The following is a 17,740-nucleotide window of genomic DNA, read 5'->3' as shown; positions in this document are numbered from 1 at the left end:
GATTAAAAATCAGGTTTATTCCAACAAATATTGAATTCTGAATTCTTTCTGAACTCTTGTTGAAAAATGAATATGAATTTGTTTTCTTTGCATTATTTGAGGTCTTAAAATAATGACATTATTTTTTTGTTATTTTGACCAGTTTTCCACAAATACTCTAAATTACAATATTTTTATTTAGAATTTGGGTCTAATGTTGTCAGTAGTTTACAGAATAAAACAAAAATTGTAATTTTACTCAAACACATTCCTATGAATAGTAAAACCAGAGAAACTGATAATTTTGCAATGGTCCCTTAATTTGTTCCAGAGCTGTATGTGCATATACACTCACCTAAAGGATTATTAGGAACACCTGTTAAATTTCTCATTAATGCAATTATCTAATCAACCAATCACATGGCAGTTGCTTCAATGCATTTAGGGGTGTGGTCCTGGTCAAGACAATCTCCTGAACTCCAAACTGAATGTCAGAATGGGAAAGAAAGGTGATTTTACTAAATTTTGAGCATGGCATGGTTGTTGGTGCCAGACGGGCCGATCTGAGTATTTCACAATCTGCTCAGTTACTGGGATTTTCACGCACAACCGTTTCTAGGGATTACAAAGAATGGTGTGAAAAGGGAATAACATCCAGTATGCGGCAGTCCTGGGGGCGAAAAATGCCTTGTTGATGCTTGAGGTCAGAGGAGAATGGGCCGACTGATTCAAGCTGATAGAAGAGCAACTTTGACTGAAATAACCACTCGTTACAACCGAGGTATGCAGCAAAGCATTTGTGAAGCCACAACACGCACAACCTTGAGGCGGATGGGCTACAACAGCAGAAGACCCCACCGGGTACCACTCATCTCCACTACAAATAGGAAAAAGAGGCTACAATTTGCACAAGCTCACCAAAATTGGACAGTTGAAGACTGTTGCCTGCTCTGATGAGTCTTGATTTCTGTTGAGACATTCAGATGGTAGAGTCAGAATTTGGCGTAAACAGAATGAGAACATGGATCCATCATGCCTTGTTACCACTGTGCAGGCTGGTGGTGGTGGTGTAATGGTGTGGGGGATGTTTTCTTGGCACACTTTAGGCCCCTTAGTGCCAATTGGGCATCGTTTAAATGCCACAGCCTACCTGAGCATTGTTTCTGACCATGTCCATCCCTTTATGACCACCATGTACCCATCCTCTGATGGCTACTTCCAGCAGGATAATGCACCATGTCACAAAGCTCGAATCATTTCAAATTGGTTTCTTGAACATGACAATGAGTTCACTGTACTGAAATGGCCCCCACAGTCACCAGATCTAAACCCAATAGAGCATCTTTGGGATGTGGTGGAACGGGAGCTTCGTGCCCTGGATGTCCATCCCACAAATACCTATCGACTGCAAGATGCTATCCTATCAATATGGGCCAACATTTCTAAAGAATGCTTTCAGCACCTTGTTGAATCAATGCCACGTAGAATTAAGGCAGTTCTGAAGGAGAAAGGGGGTCAAACACAGTATTAGTATGGTGTTCCTAATAATCCTTTAGGTGAGTGTATGTTTTTCATGAGTTTTCCATGTGGGAGAGACCCAGCTTTCTGACACTGGGTTCAGCATGCCAAAATGCCTTAGCATTCTGCTTATTTCACATTCTCACACATTTCACATATTCAAGGCACCCAGAGCCAGGGGTAGCAAAGCAACCCCAAAACATAGCTGAAACTCTTCAATGTTTGACTGTGCGGAAAGTTTTCTTTTCTTAATTTAGTTTTCTGTAAACATAAAGATTGTGTGCTTTACCAAAAAAAAACTCTCATTTGGTCTCATCTGTCAACAGGAGATGGTTATTATTTCTGGAATAAGCTAAGATTTAGTGAATGATTCTGATTGTTTAAACCTGAATACAGTGTGTGTAGAACAGGACAAATATAAGCACCCCATATTTCACCTTTGACTTATGACTCAATTTGATGTTTATGTAGCAATTGCAGTTATATTCCTCCCACAATCCCCCTACATTTCCCATTCCAAATGTACCAAAACAGGCATAATGTGTGCAACAATGGTTAAATTGCCCCATCCATGAATAAGCTGCACATTTCACTGCCCTTTATAATGTCTTGTTGTCTCCAGAAGAGAATTTTGAATGCAATGAACGTAAAGACAACATGTAATAAACATGGTAAACATGTTTTTTACAAGGGTACCAACACTTTCGGCCTCGACTGTATGACTGAAAATTAAGATGGCTTTATTTTGGAAAAGGAAAAATGCCTGATATCTATGACACACCTGCACAAACCATGTACCAACACACCTGCACAAAATGTGTATGTATGTGTGTAGAACAGGACAAATATAAACACCCCATATTTTACCTTTGACTTATGACTCAATTTGGTGTTTATGTAGCAATTGCAGTTATACTCCTCCCACAATCTACCTACATTTCCCATTCCAAATGTACCAAAACAGGCATAATGTGTGCAACAATGTTTTTATTCTTTTTTTTTTTTCTTCTTCTACAAAATACATTTTTCATCTCCAAACTGACTGGACCCATTGAAGAGTAAGAATGAATAAAGCTGAATCATTGATTTATGCCCTGATAAAAAAGAATGCTTTCAAAATGTACAACACATTGCTTATGTTTAGAAAATTCAATAACATTCAAGTATGAAGAGACAAATAAATACTGATTGCAAATTGTAGAGGGCAACTTTTTTACCCAAGCAAGCGTTGATTCAACAAACAAGAATAATTTCAGTTCTATAGGGATCCAGCAAGAACATGATTTTTTCCCCTATGGAACTAATCAAAAGACCCCACATGAAGTTCCTAATAGATGCCAAATAATTAGTTCCATTTTCACAATGATGAAATATGAAATGAAAATCTGTGTAAAAAATAACAGAAGTGGATTAGAAATTCTGATGGTTTATTTAAATTACTTATATAATTATTTGAAATCAAAATGTGATGCTTTCCTTTGAAAAAACAATACGCTACTCATGCAGATTTCTTTTGAAAACAAACATACAGGCCCCTAAAACTGGAACCACACTTGATTTGCAGCCACTTTAAGTTCTCCCTCACCAGAGTTAAAGGGCAATTCTGCCACTTGTCGACTTCACATAATCTCAAGGCCTATCTTAATCTGCTCCCTCATGACTTTGCTTTGGTAGATTACTGACGGTTAAATTGCCCCATCCATGAATTAGCTGCACATTTCACTGCCCTTTATTATGTCTTGTTGTCTCCAGAAGAGAATTTTGAATGTAATGAAAGTAAAGACAACATGTAATAAACATGGTAAACATGGGTACAACCTGTATGCAACAATCCAAAAAAGGTGCTTACCTCTAGAAAATAGTTGAAACTCAATTCTGCACTGGACAATAAATTATTTGTTGGTGTGAAGACAATGGGTTCACATTCTTACTGACCCTGACCTTTTTTGAGAAGTTCTGTCAAAATAACAAATGTTTTGCCTCATTTAGTTAATTTCAGTACCGCTCAATGTAAGCAGTACCCCCTTCCATGAATGATGAATAAAAATGTATTGCTGTCATTTCTGACAGGGACTTGTGTGATTTATGTATATTTCTGATTGATATGAAAAATATTTTGTATAAGCTGCAGCTGCTGCAATAGATCGTGAGTTACTTTTGCATGACTGCTGCAAGGTTGAAAATCACAAATTGTTTGTGATTAGCAGAAGTTCCATAAATGTATTCTTGAGGTTTTTGTGCAGAAGCTTTGTATATGTTTATGGTTCTACAAAGATGCAGGCTAAATGTGGGCCCAGGAAAACAACACTTCTAACATCTAGATTTTAACCTTTGATCTTGAATATTACACACTACCGTTCAAAAGTTTAGGGTCATTTATAAATGTCCTTGTTTTCCATGAAAACATACCTGAAATTAGTTTGAATAAGAAATATAGCAAAATGAATAGGAAATAGTGATTGACAAGAAATTATGATTTTTAATTGAAATTATAATTGTGTCCTTCAAAATTTGCTTTCGTCAAAGAATCCTCCATTTGGAGTAATTATAGCCTTGCAGACTATTGGCATTCTAGTTGTCAAATTGTTGAGGTAATCTGAAGAAATTTCCCCCCATGATTCCTGAAGCACCTCCCACAAGTTGGATTGGCCTGATGGGCACTTCTTACGTACCATACGGTCAAGCTGCTCCCACAACAGCTCAAGAGGGTTGAGATCCCATGACTGTGTTGGCTTCCTCATTATTGACAGAATACCAGTTGACTGCTTCTTCCCTAAATAGTTATTGTATAGTTTGGAGCTGTGCTTTGGGTTATTGTCCTGTTGTATTGGGTCATCAACCACCAGTCCACAGGGTATGGCATGGTGTTGCAAAATAGAGTGATAGCCTTTCTTCTTCAAGATTTATTTTACCCTGTACAAATCTCCCTCTTTACCAACACTAAAGCACCCCCAGACAATCCCATTGCCTCCACCATGCTTGACCGAGGACATCGCACTCCTCCAGCATCATTTCATTTTTTCTTCATCTCAAGAGTGTTCTTCTTTGTGATCTGAACACCTCCAACTTAGATTTGTCTGCCCATAACACTTTTTTCCAGTGTCTGTGTTATTTTGCACATCTTAATATTTTCTTTAGCCAGCATCCGGAGTCACCTCTTCACTGTTCATATTGAGACTGGTATTTAGCGCATACTATTTAATGAAGCTGCCAGTTGAGGACCTGTGAGGCGTCTGTTTCTCAAACTAGACAATCTTACGTATTGGTCCTCTTGCTCAGTTGTGCCTCGGGACCTCCCACTCCTCTTTCTACTGTGGTTAGAGCCAGTTTGTGCTGTTCTCTGAAAGGAGTAGTACACAGTGTTGTACAAGGTCTTCAGTTTCTTTTGGAAATTCTAAGTGACCACAAAGTTTTAAACGTTAGTGTACATGCGAACAGAGTAGTATATCTGATAACCTTAAAGCATTGGCGCCTATCAATTGAAAAAGAAATTACAGCTGGCCATTATGTCAGCTGTAACCACAAAAATCATCTGCTCTCTTAGTGCATAAGACCCTGGTGAATAAAATGTATTATTCAAATGGAAGATGGCAATAAAATGAAGAGGAATTTATGTATATATGTTTTGTTTCCATACGGAGATAAGAGGAATTAAGTCTACAGACAGGGTGAAGTAAGAAAAATGTATAGATTAAATCTTTAATGTTGCAAATTATGAACAGGCTAGTTCTTATTTGTACTATGAGATGTTGTTTAGTTTGGGTGGTTTTATACAATAGATGTTTGAATGGTGAGCTTTTAGGAAGGAATTGTATTGTGGCCATCCATGGCTTTCTGTTTTGCTGTGGTTGAAAAATGGGGTAACATGCACGAAAACCCATCTAGGAAAATAACTCCGTAATTAATGTGTAGTGTGTATAAGACAGTCAAACTAATATTACAATTCTACTATAAAATTCTATTTGTTTAACCTGTATTTTTACCAGTAATATACAGCATGTTATTCAGTCAACTTTAAGGCAATTTCTTCCACAAACACTTCCAATTTCCCTTTTGAGTAAAAATGCTCAAAGTAGCTGCAAATCCCCATCCTCTTAAATCCCACGTGACACTCCCAACAAATGAAGGCAATGGGATTCATGGTGTACTGTATAATGTTATTAGTGTAGACATATATAGAAATGATAAAACGTTGTGTATTTAAACACACACAAACACTGAGAAATATTTTAATATTTACTCTTATTGTAAATAATGACATTACCAAGAGACCCATGCCCCCAGTTATTGGACCATAACATGTTTAGTCCCAGATCGAAGTCTGATTTTAATATAAACTCTTAAACCCACCCTCTTCTACACTTGTTTTCCACAAACATTTAAATGCAGAAACAAAACATAAAAAAATCAGTTGCAATGCAATACACGAAACTGTAAATGCAATACATTTAAAGAAAATAAGAAGTCTAAAGGTTTAGACGGACCTACTCAACAATCTGGGTGATATTTTTGATGGGTTAAGAGCCCTTGGAACTAATATGTCTTCACTACTGACAGACAGATACAGTCACACAACCCATCACGACACCTGTGGAACCCAGCTAAAATGCAAGTTAAGTTAATTAATAGCAAAACAACTTGCATCCAATCAACAAAAAAGCAATTCACTCTATGCATTTGCAAGACAATTGAAACATATAAAAGAAGAAAATATTTTAAAGAGTTTGTAGAGTATGTTCATTAACCATCATATTGCTGAGGTGTGTGGGTGCTGATATTGTTCAAGTGCTGTCCAGTGTACTTTGTGAGTGTCCTTTGGAGCTTGTAAAATTATAAGCAGCTTTTTTGAAATTCATGCAGAAGTTAAATTAGCACCATACCACAGTGACCCTCCAGCATGGGTGTGAACTAATCATTCATTCCAAAAGATAAACTGGGTGAAATTACAGGCAAAAGTAAAGAATTGTACTTTGTTTCTAATTTGTGTTGCGCTATATAGCCTGTAACTGCTATCACTCACTTAATACTTAAAGAACCGCGGAGTAGTTGATTTTCTTTTCTACCAAGGAGTATTTAACAATACTGGTAAAGTAACAACATTGTTTTTTTGTGTACTACTTGAAATTATCTCCCTTACACAATGGCCTAGCAATAGGACAAAAATGTGGATTTAATTTAATGAAATGGTTTCCATAGATTGACTGAACTGCAGAGAAGGATGTTGACCTAGGACAATGTCAAATGCAAGCTAATTTTAGACTTCAAGATGGAAATAAATAACATTTTACATTAATTAGAAAGAAAATTCAAAGGGGAAAGTGGATCAACGAAGTAAAAGAATATTAATTATCTTTAGTATTGACTAACTACAGGGGAAAATGAGCAGCCTTTGCTACGTGGCAGCTGAAGCCAACCAAGAGCTATGCGCCTTCACCATTCAACCATATCTTAAAGAAGAGAGATCAGGTGAGGTGAAAGGAGGGAGAAGAAACAAATGTATAAAAGTAATAAAGACCTACAGTTGGATGCAGAGTTAGGACAGGGAAAGGTGCAGCCACATAGAGCTAAACAGTAAGGAGACTGGCTTCAGGGTTGTGGCGACAGCCATGCCAAGCTATGAATAGCAGAGTCAGTAGCAGGGCAGGCGAGAGACGGGTGATGGGAGTAGGGTAACAGCCAGCATGCACCTGCCTAGTACAGTACAATAACAGCACAGTACATGTTTAATGGCCAGAATGGCAGCTCGAGCTCAGAGCTTTTCAGGGACACTGTGATGGCCAAACTCCAGTGGAAATCAAAGGTCTACACAGCCTTACTGAAAGTCCAGATTTGTTTGTTATAAAAACAAATCATCTCAGACCTTTTTACACCTTAATAAGATCTTGTAACCAACAATATTTAACTGTGAATATAAATGGATAATAAAAATATTTATAAAACTTTTATAAAATAAACTAATACTTTGTGGAAGCACCTTTTGCTTCAGTAAGTCTGTTTGGATAGGTGTCTACCAATCTAGTGATATTTGTACTTTTATCTAACTCTGAAGCTTTGTCAAATTGCAAAGGGATCTCCACTGCACAGCCCTCTTTAGGTCATTCCACACATTTTGTCCGGGCTTGATCTAGGCAATTCCAGGACAATGATCTTTCTGTTTTTCAAGCCATTCCTTGGTCAATTTGGCTCTGTACCTCAGATCATTGTCATGTTGAAAGCTAAAATGTTTCTATAACTTGAGGTTTCTGGCAGAGGCATCAAGGTTTAAACATCTAGATATCTGGAGTTATCCTGACCAGACCCTGATGAAGAGAAGCCACCCCATAGCATGATGCTGCCAGTACAATGCTTGACAAGTTTGTCCTGTGTACTTGTGATGTACTTGTGATGAGCACATATCTTCTGGAAATAAAATAATAAATTATACAGGCTTGGCTCTGTGTAAACTCCCTGAGCGTTCACTATATTGGGTCTTCAAAGGGACATTCTGATGATTGCAATATACTGGTAGTGCCATCTTGCCTCCACTTATCAAGGATGGTCTTCACAGTGTTCCATGATACCTTAAAATGCCTTTAAAATTATTTGATATCCCTTTTCCGAAATGTAACTTTTAACAATATGATCCAGTAGATTTGGACTATGGAATTCTCGGAGGTATGTAACAAAGAAGTCTTAAAAGAAAAGCTGATTTCATTTAGGGCTAATCATTGAGAATCATGAGAAATTACCTTTGTACATTATTTTAATGTGCTATGTTAAGTCTGAACATAGTTACCACACTCATTAAAAAGCACACATCCAACCAAAGTATTGATGGTTATTTTAATTATTATTTTCTTTCAGAAATGTTTTACTTTAAAAGGTGAAAAAAGGTCTGACATGATTTGTTTTGATTTAAGCCTTTAAATAAAGATGCATTTTCAACGATTGGTGTAGATTTGTGATATCCACTGTATTTGAGCAGAGAGCCAAAGTGACAGTCAACATTGGCTAGTGTGAAAAACAAAAACCTACAGTAACCTCAACTGCCGGTCAGCCTAAAATATAGTTCTCCTCATTTGACAGAGAACCAATAAATACCTCAATTTAAATGTCATACCAATTTTTGTTTGTTCCCGCAGTACATGATTCCAGAGATTTGAGGTAAAAAAAATAAAGTACACAAAAAAGTTCAAAGAAGAGGAGATAGCCAGAAGAATTAAGGCCAATTTGCAGTGAAACCTACAGTCCCAAATTAAAATGTCATGTAAACTGAAAAATACTTCACCTTCCTTCAGCTACAGCCAGTATGTCCCGCCTTGTCAGAGAGCTGCATTGGCTGCAGTGAAGCACTGATGTCCGAAGGCAACAGACTTCTGGTTCTACTGAAACTCACTCTAAACCTGGGCACTTTGGTAAGGGGCAGAGTAAAAAGAACTAAAGTGAATTGCATTTTGAATGTTCAGGTTCTGACAAGTTTGACCTGAAATGTTTTGTTTTGTTTGATCTTTTCCCCTTCTTTTGAAAAAAGTATAAGGTTAATTAACAGTAAGACCTACAGTTGCAAATGTATTAGTTTCAGGGTTTCAGTACGACAGTAGATGTACTATTTAGCCTTACACAGACTGATGCATGGTGCCAGAAGATAGTTTAAATAATGGTATGGCAATAACTGCTGAAAAAAATAAAAAACAAGTAAACAAATACTGTATTTCTGATATTTTGGAAGAAAATATTACTGAATTGTTTAAGATTTCTGGAATCTTAAACAATGCTTTTGTGAGCAGTACCGAAATGGTTTTTTACCCGGCTTCTGACTTGTGTCTACTCTCAAAGAGAGATGGTTTGCATTTTGTTAATGTTTATCTTTACACATGTACAATAACAACAGACTGGGAGCCAATTGCTATTGTCAATGAATGGCATTAATTTAGCTTTTCATAATTTACTGGACCTCAAATAGTCTGGGACTGACATTAAAGGTCTTTCAGACTGCCCAACAAGATCTGGGAATCTGTAGGTAATGCACCCCGTAAGATTCAGGTGTCTCCTCTAATGGCATGGAATGAAGAATGTTTCCTTAGACTTCAACTGCAAGGCACAGAGCTCCCATCAAGGACTGTAGGCATAACTTTGTAATGGCATAATTTAACCACTCAATAAAGTGCAAATTCTTTTGGCCAGTTGTTACGCTGGGATCATAATGCTGGATTTCTATGGAGAGCAAGAATTACCTCTCAGTTTGTGTGTTTACAGCCTCTATTCCATGATGGGAACACCTTTTAAGATTACTACTCTAAAGCAAATACAAAACTAAAGGAAGCCTTTCTGAACTTCTTCCAAAAATAGATGTTTGGATCCTAAAGTCTCTGTATAAAATCACTGTGTCAGCATGAAACCAGGTAATGGTTTTCCAGCCTTCTGATTTGGGATTCTAAATGGAGCAAGCTGGGGTAGATTACATCAGAGCTCCAACCAAAAACAATTCATCATACAACGGGCTCATGGTATTGCATGTCTGCAATAATTAGTTATCCCTGTGTAAAAGACAGGGGAAAATGCACATCAAAACAAAATAACAGGATCAGGTAATCCTCCTCCCTTACAGTCAGAACTGTTCACAGTCTTCAGAGACGTGAGGAGCCTCAGGGCCCAGGGATGACTGGCTGGCATCATGTGCAGTGTTTTCTGAGGGCCACAGGACACCCAGAGGAGAGGTCAGTAAGGCCTCATAACTGGTCTTCAGCAGCTGCTCCTTGCCTGTTTGTCATGGCATTCAAGGCACGCATAATATAAAACGGTGAGGGTTTGCTGTCCTCTCTACATGCAGGCGTAAAGCCTACCAGTGCACACTGTGTGTTGCCTACCCCTACTGTAGTTGGAACTGGTCTTGCAGGTAGCCTAAAGAAGGTGGACTCCAGGAAACAGGATGGAACCATTACCAGCACTGCTCACTGCTACCATTGAGGCAGTAGAGAAGATGAAAGGAGATGGAGGAAGAGGACGGGCTTACCTGAGGCAAGGGCAGCTGAGGGAGGGGGGCCCACCTCTCCACCGCTCTTCTGGCTCATGGCTGCTGCCGGGTTTCGCTGAGTGGAGGACGGCAGCTGCAGCTCTTTGGGGAGAAGATCGTACACTGACTCTGTAGAGGGAGACAGAGGGTTTCTAGTAGGTCAGACCCTTTGTTAGCACTTGAAAGGCAGCTCAGCACCCCCCCCCCCCCATTTTACCAGGAAGGTATGACTGAGAAATGTTGGTTAATTGCCTTGCTTTCAAGGCAGAACAAATTATTTAAACTTGTTATCTCAGTGTTTCATCCAAAGAACCATTTTGTTATTTGCTAGATTCTCTCCAATAGCCATTCTGGCATTTGAAAGGGTGAATATTTAGAAAATTGCACTATTTTGAAAAATACAACCTCATTTCCAAAATAGTTGGGACACTGTGTGAAATGTAAAGAAGAACAGAATGCAATAATGTGCAAATCATTTAAAGCCTATATTCAATAGAAAATAGTACAAAGACAACAACTCAAATGTTGTGTTACGCATGCAGGTACCCTGTATGGGCGTTTGTGTTTTTCCCCTCCTGATGTCCCCAGGTGTCCTTTATGTTCCTGATTGTGGTCGTTGGTGTTTCCCACCTAGCAGTCATGAGTGCATCGCCTGACTGCTGAGGTGGACCAATCAGTAGACACCCCTCCTAATTCATTTTTCCATTACCCAATCACATCCCTGGTTTAAAAACCCAGTCACTTCGTTCTCCCAGAGAAACTTTTTTGCTTTACCCCACATGCACATACTTTGTTAATTCATACATCACTTAGTTTAGCGCATACATCTCACTTTGTCCTGTTTCATGTGAGTATATATTGCTGTGGAGTTTTGTTTGGTTTTGTCTAGTCAATTGTTTGCTGTTTAGTCCTTGTTCAACCTGTGTTTTTGTTTGTCCCTGTGTCCTTGGGAAAATGGGTTCTTTAGCAAGTCACCCTTGGTCATACATAACCTGTAGGAAAACTTGGTCTAAAAACAATAGTTCGGACTGAACAGACCACCCACTGTATTTTTGTATTGGGTAGTAGTCAGCTAAGCGATTTTTGAGGCAGGCAAGTTCAGTTTAGGGGTGTTTAGACTATATTATTTCATTTCTTGGGTCCAGCTCAGCCCCTTTTCCCAAACCCCTTTACCGTGTGTTTATAATAAAAAATGTATGTTTGATGGTAGCTTTGGTAGTCTGTGTTGTTTGTTGTAACTGTTCATTTGCACTACACTAATTTGCTTATGTTATGGGTCTCTGTACCATCCAACCTAGACTGCTAGAGCCACAGCATTCATTACATAACATGGGGGCTCGTCCGGGATCTCTCAGTGATACCCAGCCCACTCATGCGACTTGATTTAAGTGTCTAGTTCAGTGTTGAACTGTGCAGCTATAATTGTATGATCGGCTGGTGTGGTGTTCGGTATTTGTTGGCTTGTGTTTCTGGCTTACGATAGCTACTTTTGGTTTGGTTGTCTTTTTGAATAACCCTACATGGCAGGATTTTGATAGATGCCATAGAGTGAATCTACAGGCTCTGGCTGACCATTTTTCCATTCACATACTGACAAGTTTAGTTAAAGCGGAGGTCAGAATTTATTTTAGACGTGTTGCCATTGCCTGAGCCTGCTGATCCTGTACAGGATGTGGCTGCAGCTCCTGTAAGCCTGTCCATGTCTGAGGACAAGGCCAAGGCTCCAGCCACATTGCCCCGTTTTCACCCACTCTCCCCGCTGTCAGACAGTGATGCCAGAAGGGATGTCCGTTCGACACTGCTCCAAGTGGAGGCAGAAGAGAGAGCACAGATCAGGCGAGAAACTCTCCAGTTGGAGTGTAAACTCGAGGCAGAACAGGAGTCACGTAGACGATCAAGAACTGGAGATGCGTAAGCTTGAACTGGAGGCGGAGACAGCGAGGTTAGCCTCTGCTCGTGCAGTGCCTGCTAGTGAGCCATCCTTACCAGCGGGGTCTTCTACTACTTTTGATATTAGCAGACAGATCGCCTTGGTACCAGTGTTCAGAGAGTCAGAGGTTGACTCTTATTTTAGCGTTTTTGAGCGTATAGCGATAGCATTGAAATGGCCTGAAGAGGTGTGGTGCTTATTGCTCCACTGTAAATTGACAGGCAAAGTCCAAGAGGTTTTGTAAGCACTACCCCTTCAAGACAGTTTGAATTATGACGTGGCTAAAAGCAACTGTTCTTCTTGCCTACGAGCTTGTTCCTGAGGCATATCGGCAGAGATTTAGGTTCCATAAAAAGTTATCTACGCAGAACAGAAAGTGCACTCACTGTCGGAAGCTTCTGTATTGGCAGACAAGAGTGTATTCTCGGCTCGTACAGAGAGCAGGGCTGCGAACCACCGGCTCCTAGCCCTAGTCGACCAACAGTACATCCAATTCGGCCGAAAGATGTACGTCAATGCTTTTATTGTTATCAGCCAGGACATACGGTTAATTAGTGCTTCCTACTGAAACCCATACAAGGGACGCCTCTGCATGCCAAGCAGCCAACAGGTGTTGGGCTAATTCGTACTGTTAGGTCAGAGAAATGACAGGTGCCTCATGGTAAATGTGGCTTGAAGGTCCCAGTCCCAGATTGCAGTTATGAACCATTCACATTTGAGGGATTTGTTTCCCTATCAGGTAACGATGCATCTCAGCGTCCGATTAGAATCCTTAGAGATACTGGTGTGGCGCAGTCATTCATCCTATCTCACGTGTTGCCCATCTCCAAAAATACATAGTGTGTAAGTCCAGGGAATTTAAATGGGAATTGTCCCAGTGCCATTGCAGTTTGTGAACATACACTCTGAGCTAGTCAGTGGATTGTTCAGAGTTAGAGTATGTCCTATGTTGCCAGTAAAAGGGGTGACGTTTGTAATGGGCAACGATATTGCCGGTGGAAAGGTGATACCCATATTGGAGATATTGGATAAAAGTGACCAGTCTCTTTCGGAGGAGCTGGCACAGAGTTATCCACTTGTTCCCCGCTTGTGCTGACGCACGTGTTCAGGCACAACGAATGAGTGACGTGATAGAATTGTCAAACACTATTCTGTCTTTTGACGAAAAGGATAGCTTGTGTGCTACCTCTGGTAAACTAGTGGGGTCTGAAAAACAGCCCAGGATCGGGAAGAAGAATGTGGACCATGTTGCTGATGCAATACAGTTACCAGTAACTCATGAGCAGCTGGTTGATGACCAAAAGGGTGACAAAAGCCTTGCTAAATGTTTTTCCAGTGTTCTCGGTGGAGGAGCTTAAGAAGAAAAACATGGCATACTTCATTGATGGTAATCTCCTCATGCAAAAATAATAAATTAGGTAAATGTCAATGTGCCTCAGATTAATGTGCATGCTACAGCAAGAATAACAATGAATTCAAATGGGATTCAAAGGAGGGTTGCTAGGAAGAAGCGTCTGCTGTCAAAAAAGAACCAAATTGCCCATCTTCACTTTGCCAGAGAACATCTGGACAAACCTGAAGGTTTCTGGAAGTCCATTCTGTGGATTCCTTATTGGTCACAATCAAAACCACTATGTTTGGCAAAAACCCAACACTACGTACCACCAAAAAAAACATATTATTGTAAGTTGACACTGTTTGAAAACATTTTGTAAGAAAAATAAACTGAAATACATATGTGGCTTCAATAAGTATTCAACCCCTGTGCTTTGGAAGTTCCAGTTTACAAACATGAAAGAAATTGCCAACTGAATATCAATAATCAGGAAGTGGTAGCTGCATCATAATACTCTGGTACTGCCAAAGAAAGAATGTCCCTCAAAACTCAAGACACCCCACTCCTATAGTGACGTATGGCAGTGGCAGCATCATGTTGTGGGGATGATTCACATCAATAAGGGCATCTCGAAAAAAGGTAAGGAAAGAATGTATGGTCAGTCAAAGTCTGGTCTCCATCCCTTTGAGAACCGGTGGCACTGTTGCAATCCACAAGTGTCATCCAACAAACCTGAACAACCTGCAACAAATCTGCCAAGAAGAATTGCCCAAAATCACTCCAACACTGTATGCAGAGATGGTGCATACTTACCCTGAAATACTTAAAATAGTTATTATTAATAATGGTTATATCTACCAAATATTTTTGTGTGAGGATGGAATACTTATACAATCACCATATTTTTTTTCTTACAAATACTGTATGCATGCTGGTAATACACAATAAGGAATTCACATAATTAACCCCAATATAAAATGATATTCCTGCATAGACCAGCATTGCCTATCTGCTGCTTCTTAATGGCCACACCACCGCACATCCAGCTTCACCACATGTCTGTGTTGGGTGCCCGGGACTGGTTGCTCTGCCTCCTCCCTTCATGCTTTTTAGGGGAACATTAGCACAATGCCCTCAAGCCATGTTTAGTATGCTGATGAACACCACACCGAAAACCAAAAGTTTAAGAATGACTAGAAGAGGGCAGTTTTGGGCGGAGGGCCAGCACATTCACACATCCTATTAATCTACAGACAGTTAGCCTAAACAAACAAGTCCTGATGAGCATCAAATTCTCCAGCTCAAATATCACTTCAATTCAACTTCTGTATCCTAGTAAAGCCACTGTTGATATTTTATATCTCAGTAGTTACTTTATTTTCATGAATGAGCATGCAATACCAGATCTGAATGAATCTTTGCAGTCAAGTCAAACTAGAATCAGTGGAATGGCCTGCGGAGTGCTTCTATGAGGAGAAACCATCTATTACTTTCAAACCTGAGACAGTAACTAGGCCCGGGAACCTCAGGGATAAACAACTTCTATGGAAAAAATAATATGCCTAACAAGACTATGCAGGTCACAGCAAAAACTCTGACATGCCAATAACTAAGGTTTCAGATCTGATTACATTAGAGGGAGCAGGATTTACAGAGCGGACTTTCCCCTTAGGGCAAACAGGACACAGGGAAGGGGAGCTAGAAAGCCTTAGGTCAACAACATGACAACACGTTTACTACCAGACCCTATTCATCAACCAAATATTATGGTATGAACTTACAGCCGCCATTACACTCGCCTGACTTTCTGCCAACTGCCAGCTTTAATTACTTGCAGCTGACTCCTGGGGTTTGGTGTGTGTATCAGATACTTAACCCTCCTATTGTTATCACTGGCAATCTACTATAGTACAGATGAACCTGGGAAGCAGGCAGTGAAACCAGCCCACAGGCCTCCAGAGTCCCACAACAATGCTCATTCTGGATGAGAACACATTTTCCCACACAGAGGGTCCTAAAAATGACAAACTCCTCCACCACCTCTGCCCAGCTCCACACTGCAGCAGCACAGCTAGACCTGTTGTAGTTTTAATGCTTCTGTGTTAACTAACCTCTTCAGAAAATAAAGGCATAAAAACATACTCTCTAACTCTCTGCTCCTCCATTTACTGTTTCCTTTCTGCAAGTCCACCCTGTACTCACTGACTGCACATGCAAGGACATGTGCTTTCTGCGCGGGGCCCTTCCAGTAAACAGATTGCTGACCGCACAGACTGAAAATATGTACTCTGCTCTCAGAGCTCTGCTCTCGAATCAGTGACTGGCCTGTTTCAAAGTGTTTCCACAGTTCCAGGACTTTATAAAGTCTGAACATTTCTATTCTGCTGCATAGTTTCCTCCCTTGCAAACAGAGCACAGTGCTTTTTCACATCGCAAAACACGATTTCCCTTTTGCCCAGTAAAAAGAAAAACAAGGGTCAATATCATCAACTAGCACAATAAACACATTGACTCAACACCATGTGACGCCTACATTCAAACACACTATTTTCTGACACCCTTTTTTGCTGTGCTGTGACTTATATCAAATCAGATTGCAAATGGGGATTACTGTTTTTATTTACTTCCTCTGCTTCTCAGATGTAATGGTTGAAAATGAATTAAGGACACCAAGCTCCAATCCCATTTCTTATAAAGAAAACATGCTGTTTCTGTACATGAATTGATGTGTGTGTATATATATATATATATATATATATATATATATATATATATATATATATATATATATATGTATATATATAATACACACCAGGTATTACATTCATTAAATAACCGGTACAATGTATTGATCATAATCTCTGCCACATGAAGTTCTACTCGCCAAAGATCCACCTTCTTTAGGCAAGGTGGATCTTTGAAGAGTAGACAACACCAAGCAAAGTTGATCTCAAAACATCCACACAATTAAATATCATACCCATACCATGTCCCACGCTTGTTTTCAGTTTTAACCTAACCCTAACTCTAAAATTGCAGTAATGGTACAAAAAAGAAAGCACTCACCCAGTGAAAGGCAGGACTTACACTCCCATTCATTTCCCTAACATTCCTGCTGCTTGCTCTTACTAGCCCTGGCACCTGGGGCGTGGCACTGTGTTTTTGGCCAAGGGTCTGCTAACCTCCCTTCTGTCCCCCTCATCTACCCTCCTCTCCCTACCACTCTCCTTCCACTTTTCTTGTTTACGGTGTTCACCCACTGTTTTCTATCAGCTTGTTCAACAAGTTGGTGGCAATGTTATTGGAAGCTTGTAAAGCAGACAAATGGAAGCCATTGAGAAAAACAAACAAAAAAACAACCAAAGCAGGAGACAACCAAAGCAGGAGAAAGGTTAGAGTGGCTAGGCTACATTGTGGTGGAACACCATTAAACATACAGACCTAAAGAAGGATAAACAATAGGCTTACCTTTACAACAGCACATCTGATGGGTAACCCAGGCAGGGAGAAACCCATTCAGGGGGCTGGCACCTGCAGTGAGCTATTTACAACACTCCTGATATGTTTACAACCAAGCCTACATGAGGGCTGCCACTGACACCATAGCAACAGAGAACACGGGGGCACTTTCCATCAGAGTTGTCTCCTCTCATGAGCTAATAAGGAGAAAAACAGCTTCACATATCCCTAATATATATAAATGCCAAAATAAATACATTAACCTGTCATTACAGGTAGATATTTCAAAAACTAGAAATTAAGAGCTGCTACAAATAGGCTACAGCAGATCAATCTTAGTAACATGGTAACCAAGGTTGAAAAACAATCTTGCCTATGGCCTTCTTTGACAAAACTGAAAAAAAACTTCCCACCCCTTAATTCTATTTTCAAATAAAGTTCTACTCTGGTATGACCCAAGAGGAAAAACAACATTTTTGCAAAAGACACTCCCAAAGACAAACATACGAACCATTGAAACACAAGA

The 17,740-nt window shown here is 39.8% G+C and overlaps 1 protein-coding gene across 11 annotated transcripts in view; it reads right to left on the bottom strand.

The window, feature by feature from the left end:
• Positions 1–17,740, bottom strand: part of nfat5b (nuclear factor of activated T cells 5b) — a 58,771-nt gene that overhangs the window by 20,150 nt on the left and 20,881 nt on the right. For 6 of the 11 annotated variants that reach the window (XM_020055467.2, XM_020055432.2, XM_020055426.2 and 3 more), the window contains one exon: positions 10,490–10,618. In XM_020055467.2, the coding sequence (XP_019911026.2) occupies positions 10,490–10,547 (58 nt within the window). In that variant the 5' untranslated portion in view covers positions 10,548–10,618. The other 5 variants (XM_020055457.2, XM_020055486.2, XM_020055478.3 and 2 more) reach the window with 5 other exon arrangements.

Source organism: Esox lucius, chromosome 2 (genome assembly GCF_011004845.1).
Source record: "Esox lucius isolate fEsoLuc1 chromosome 2, fEsoLuc1.pri, whole genome shotgun sequence".
Lineage (NCBI taxonomy): Eukaryota > Metazoa > Chordata > Actinopteri > Esociformes > Esocidae > Esox > Esox lucius.
The sequence above is the reverse complement of the archived record's forward strand: the minus strand, read 5'-3'. Positions and strand labels throughout refer to the sequence as shown.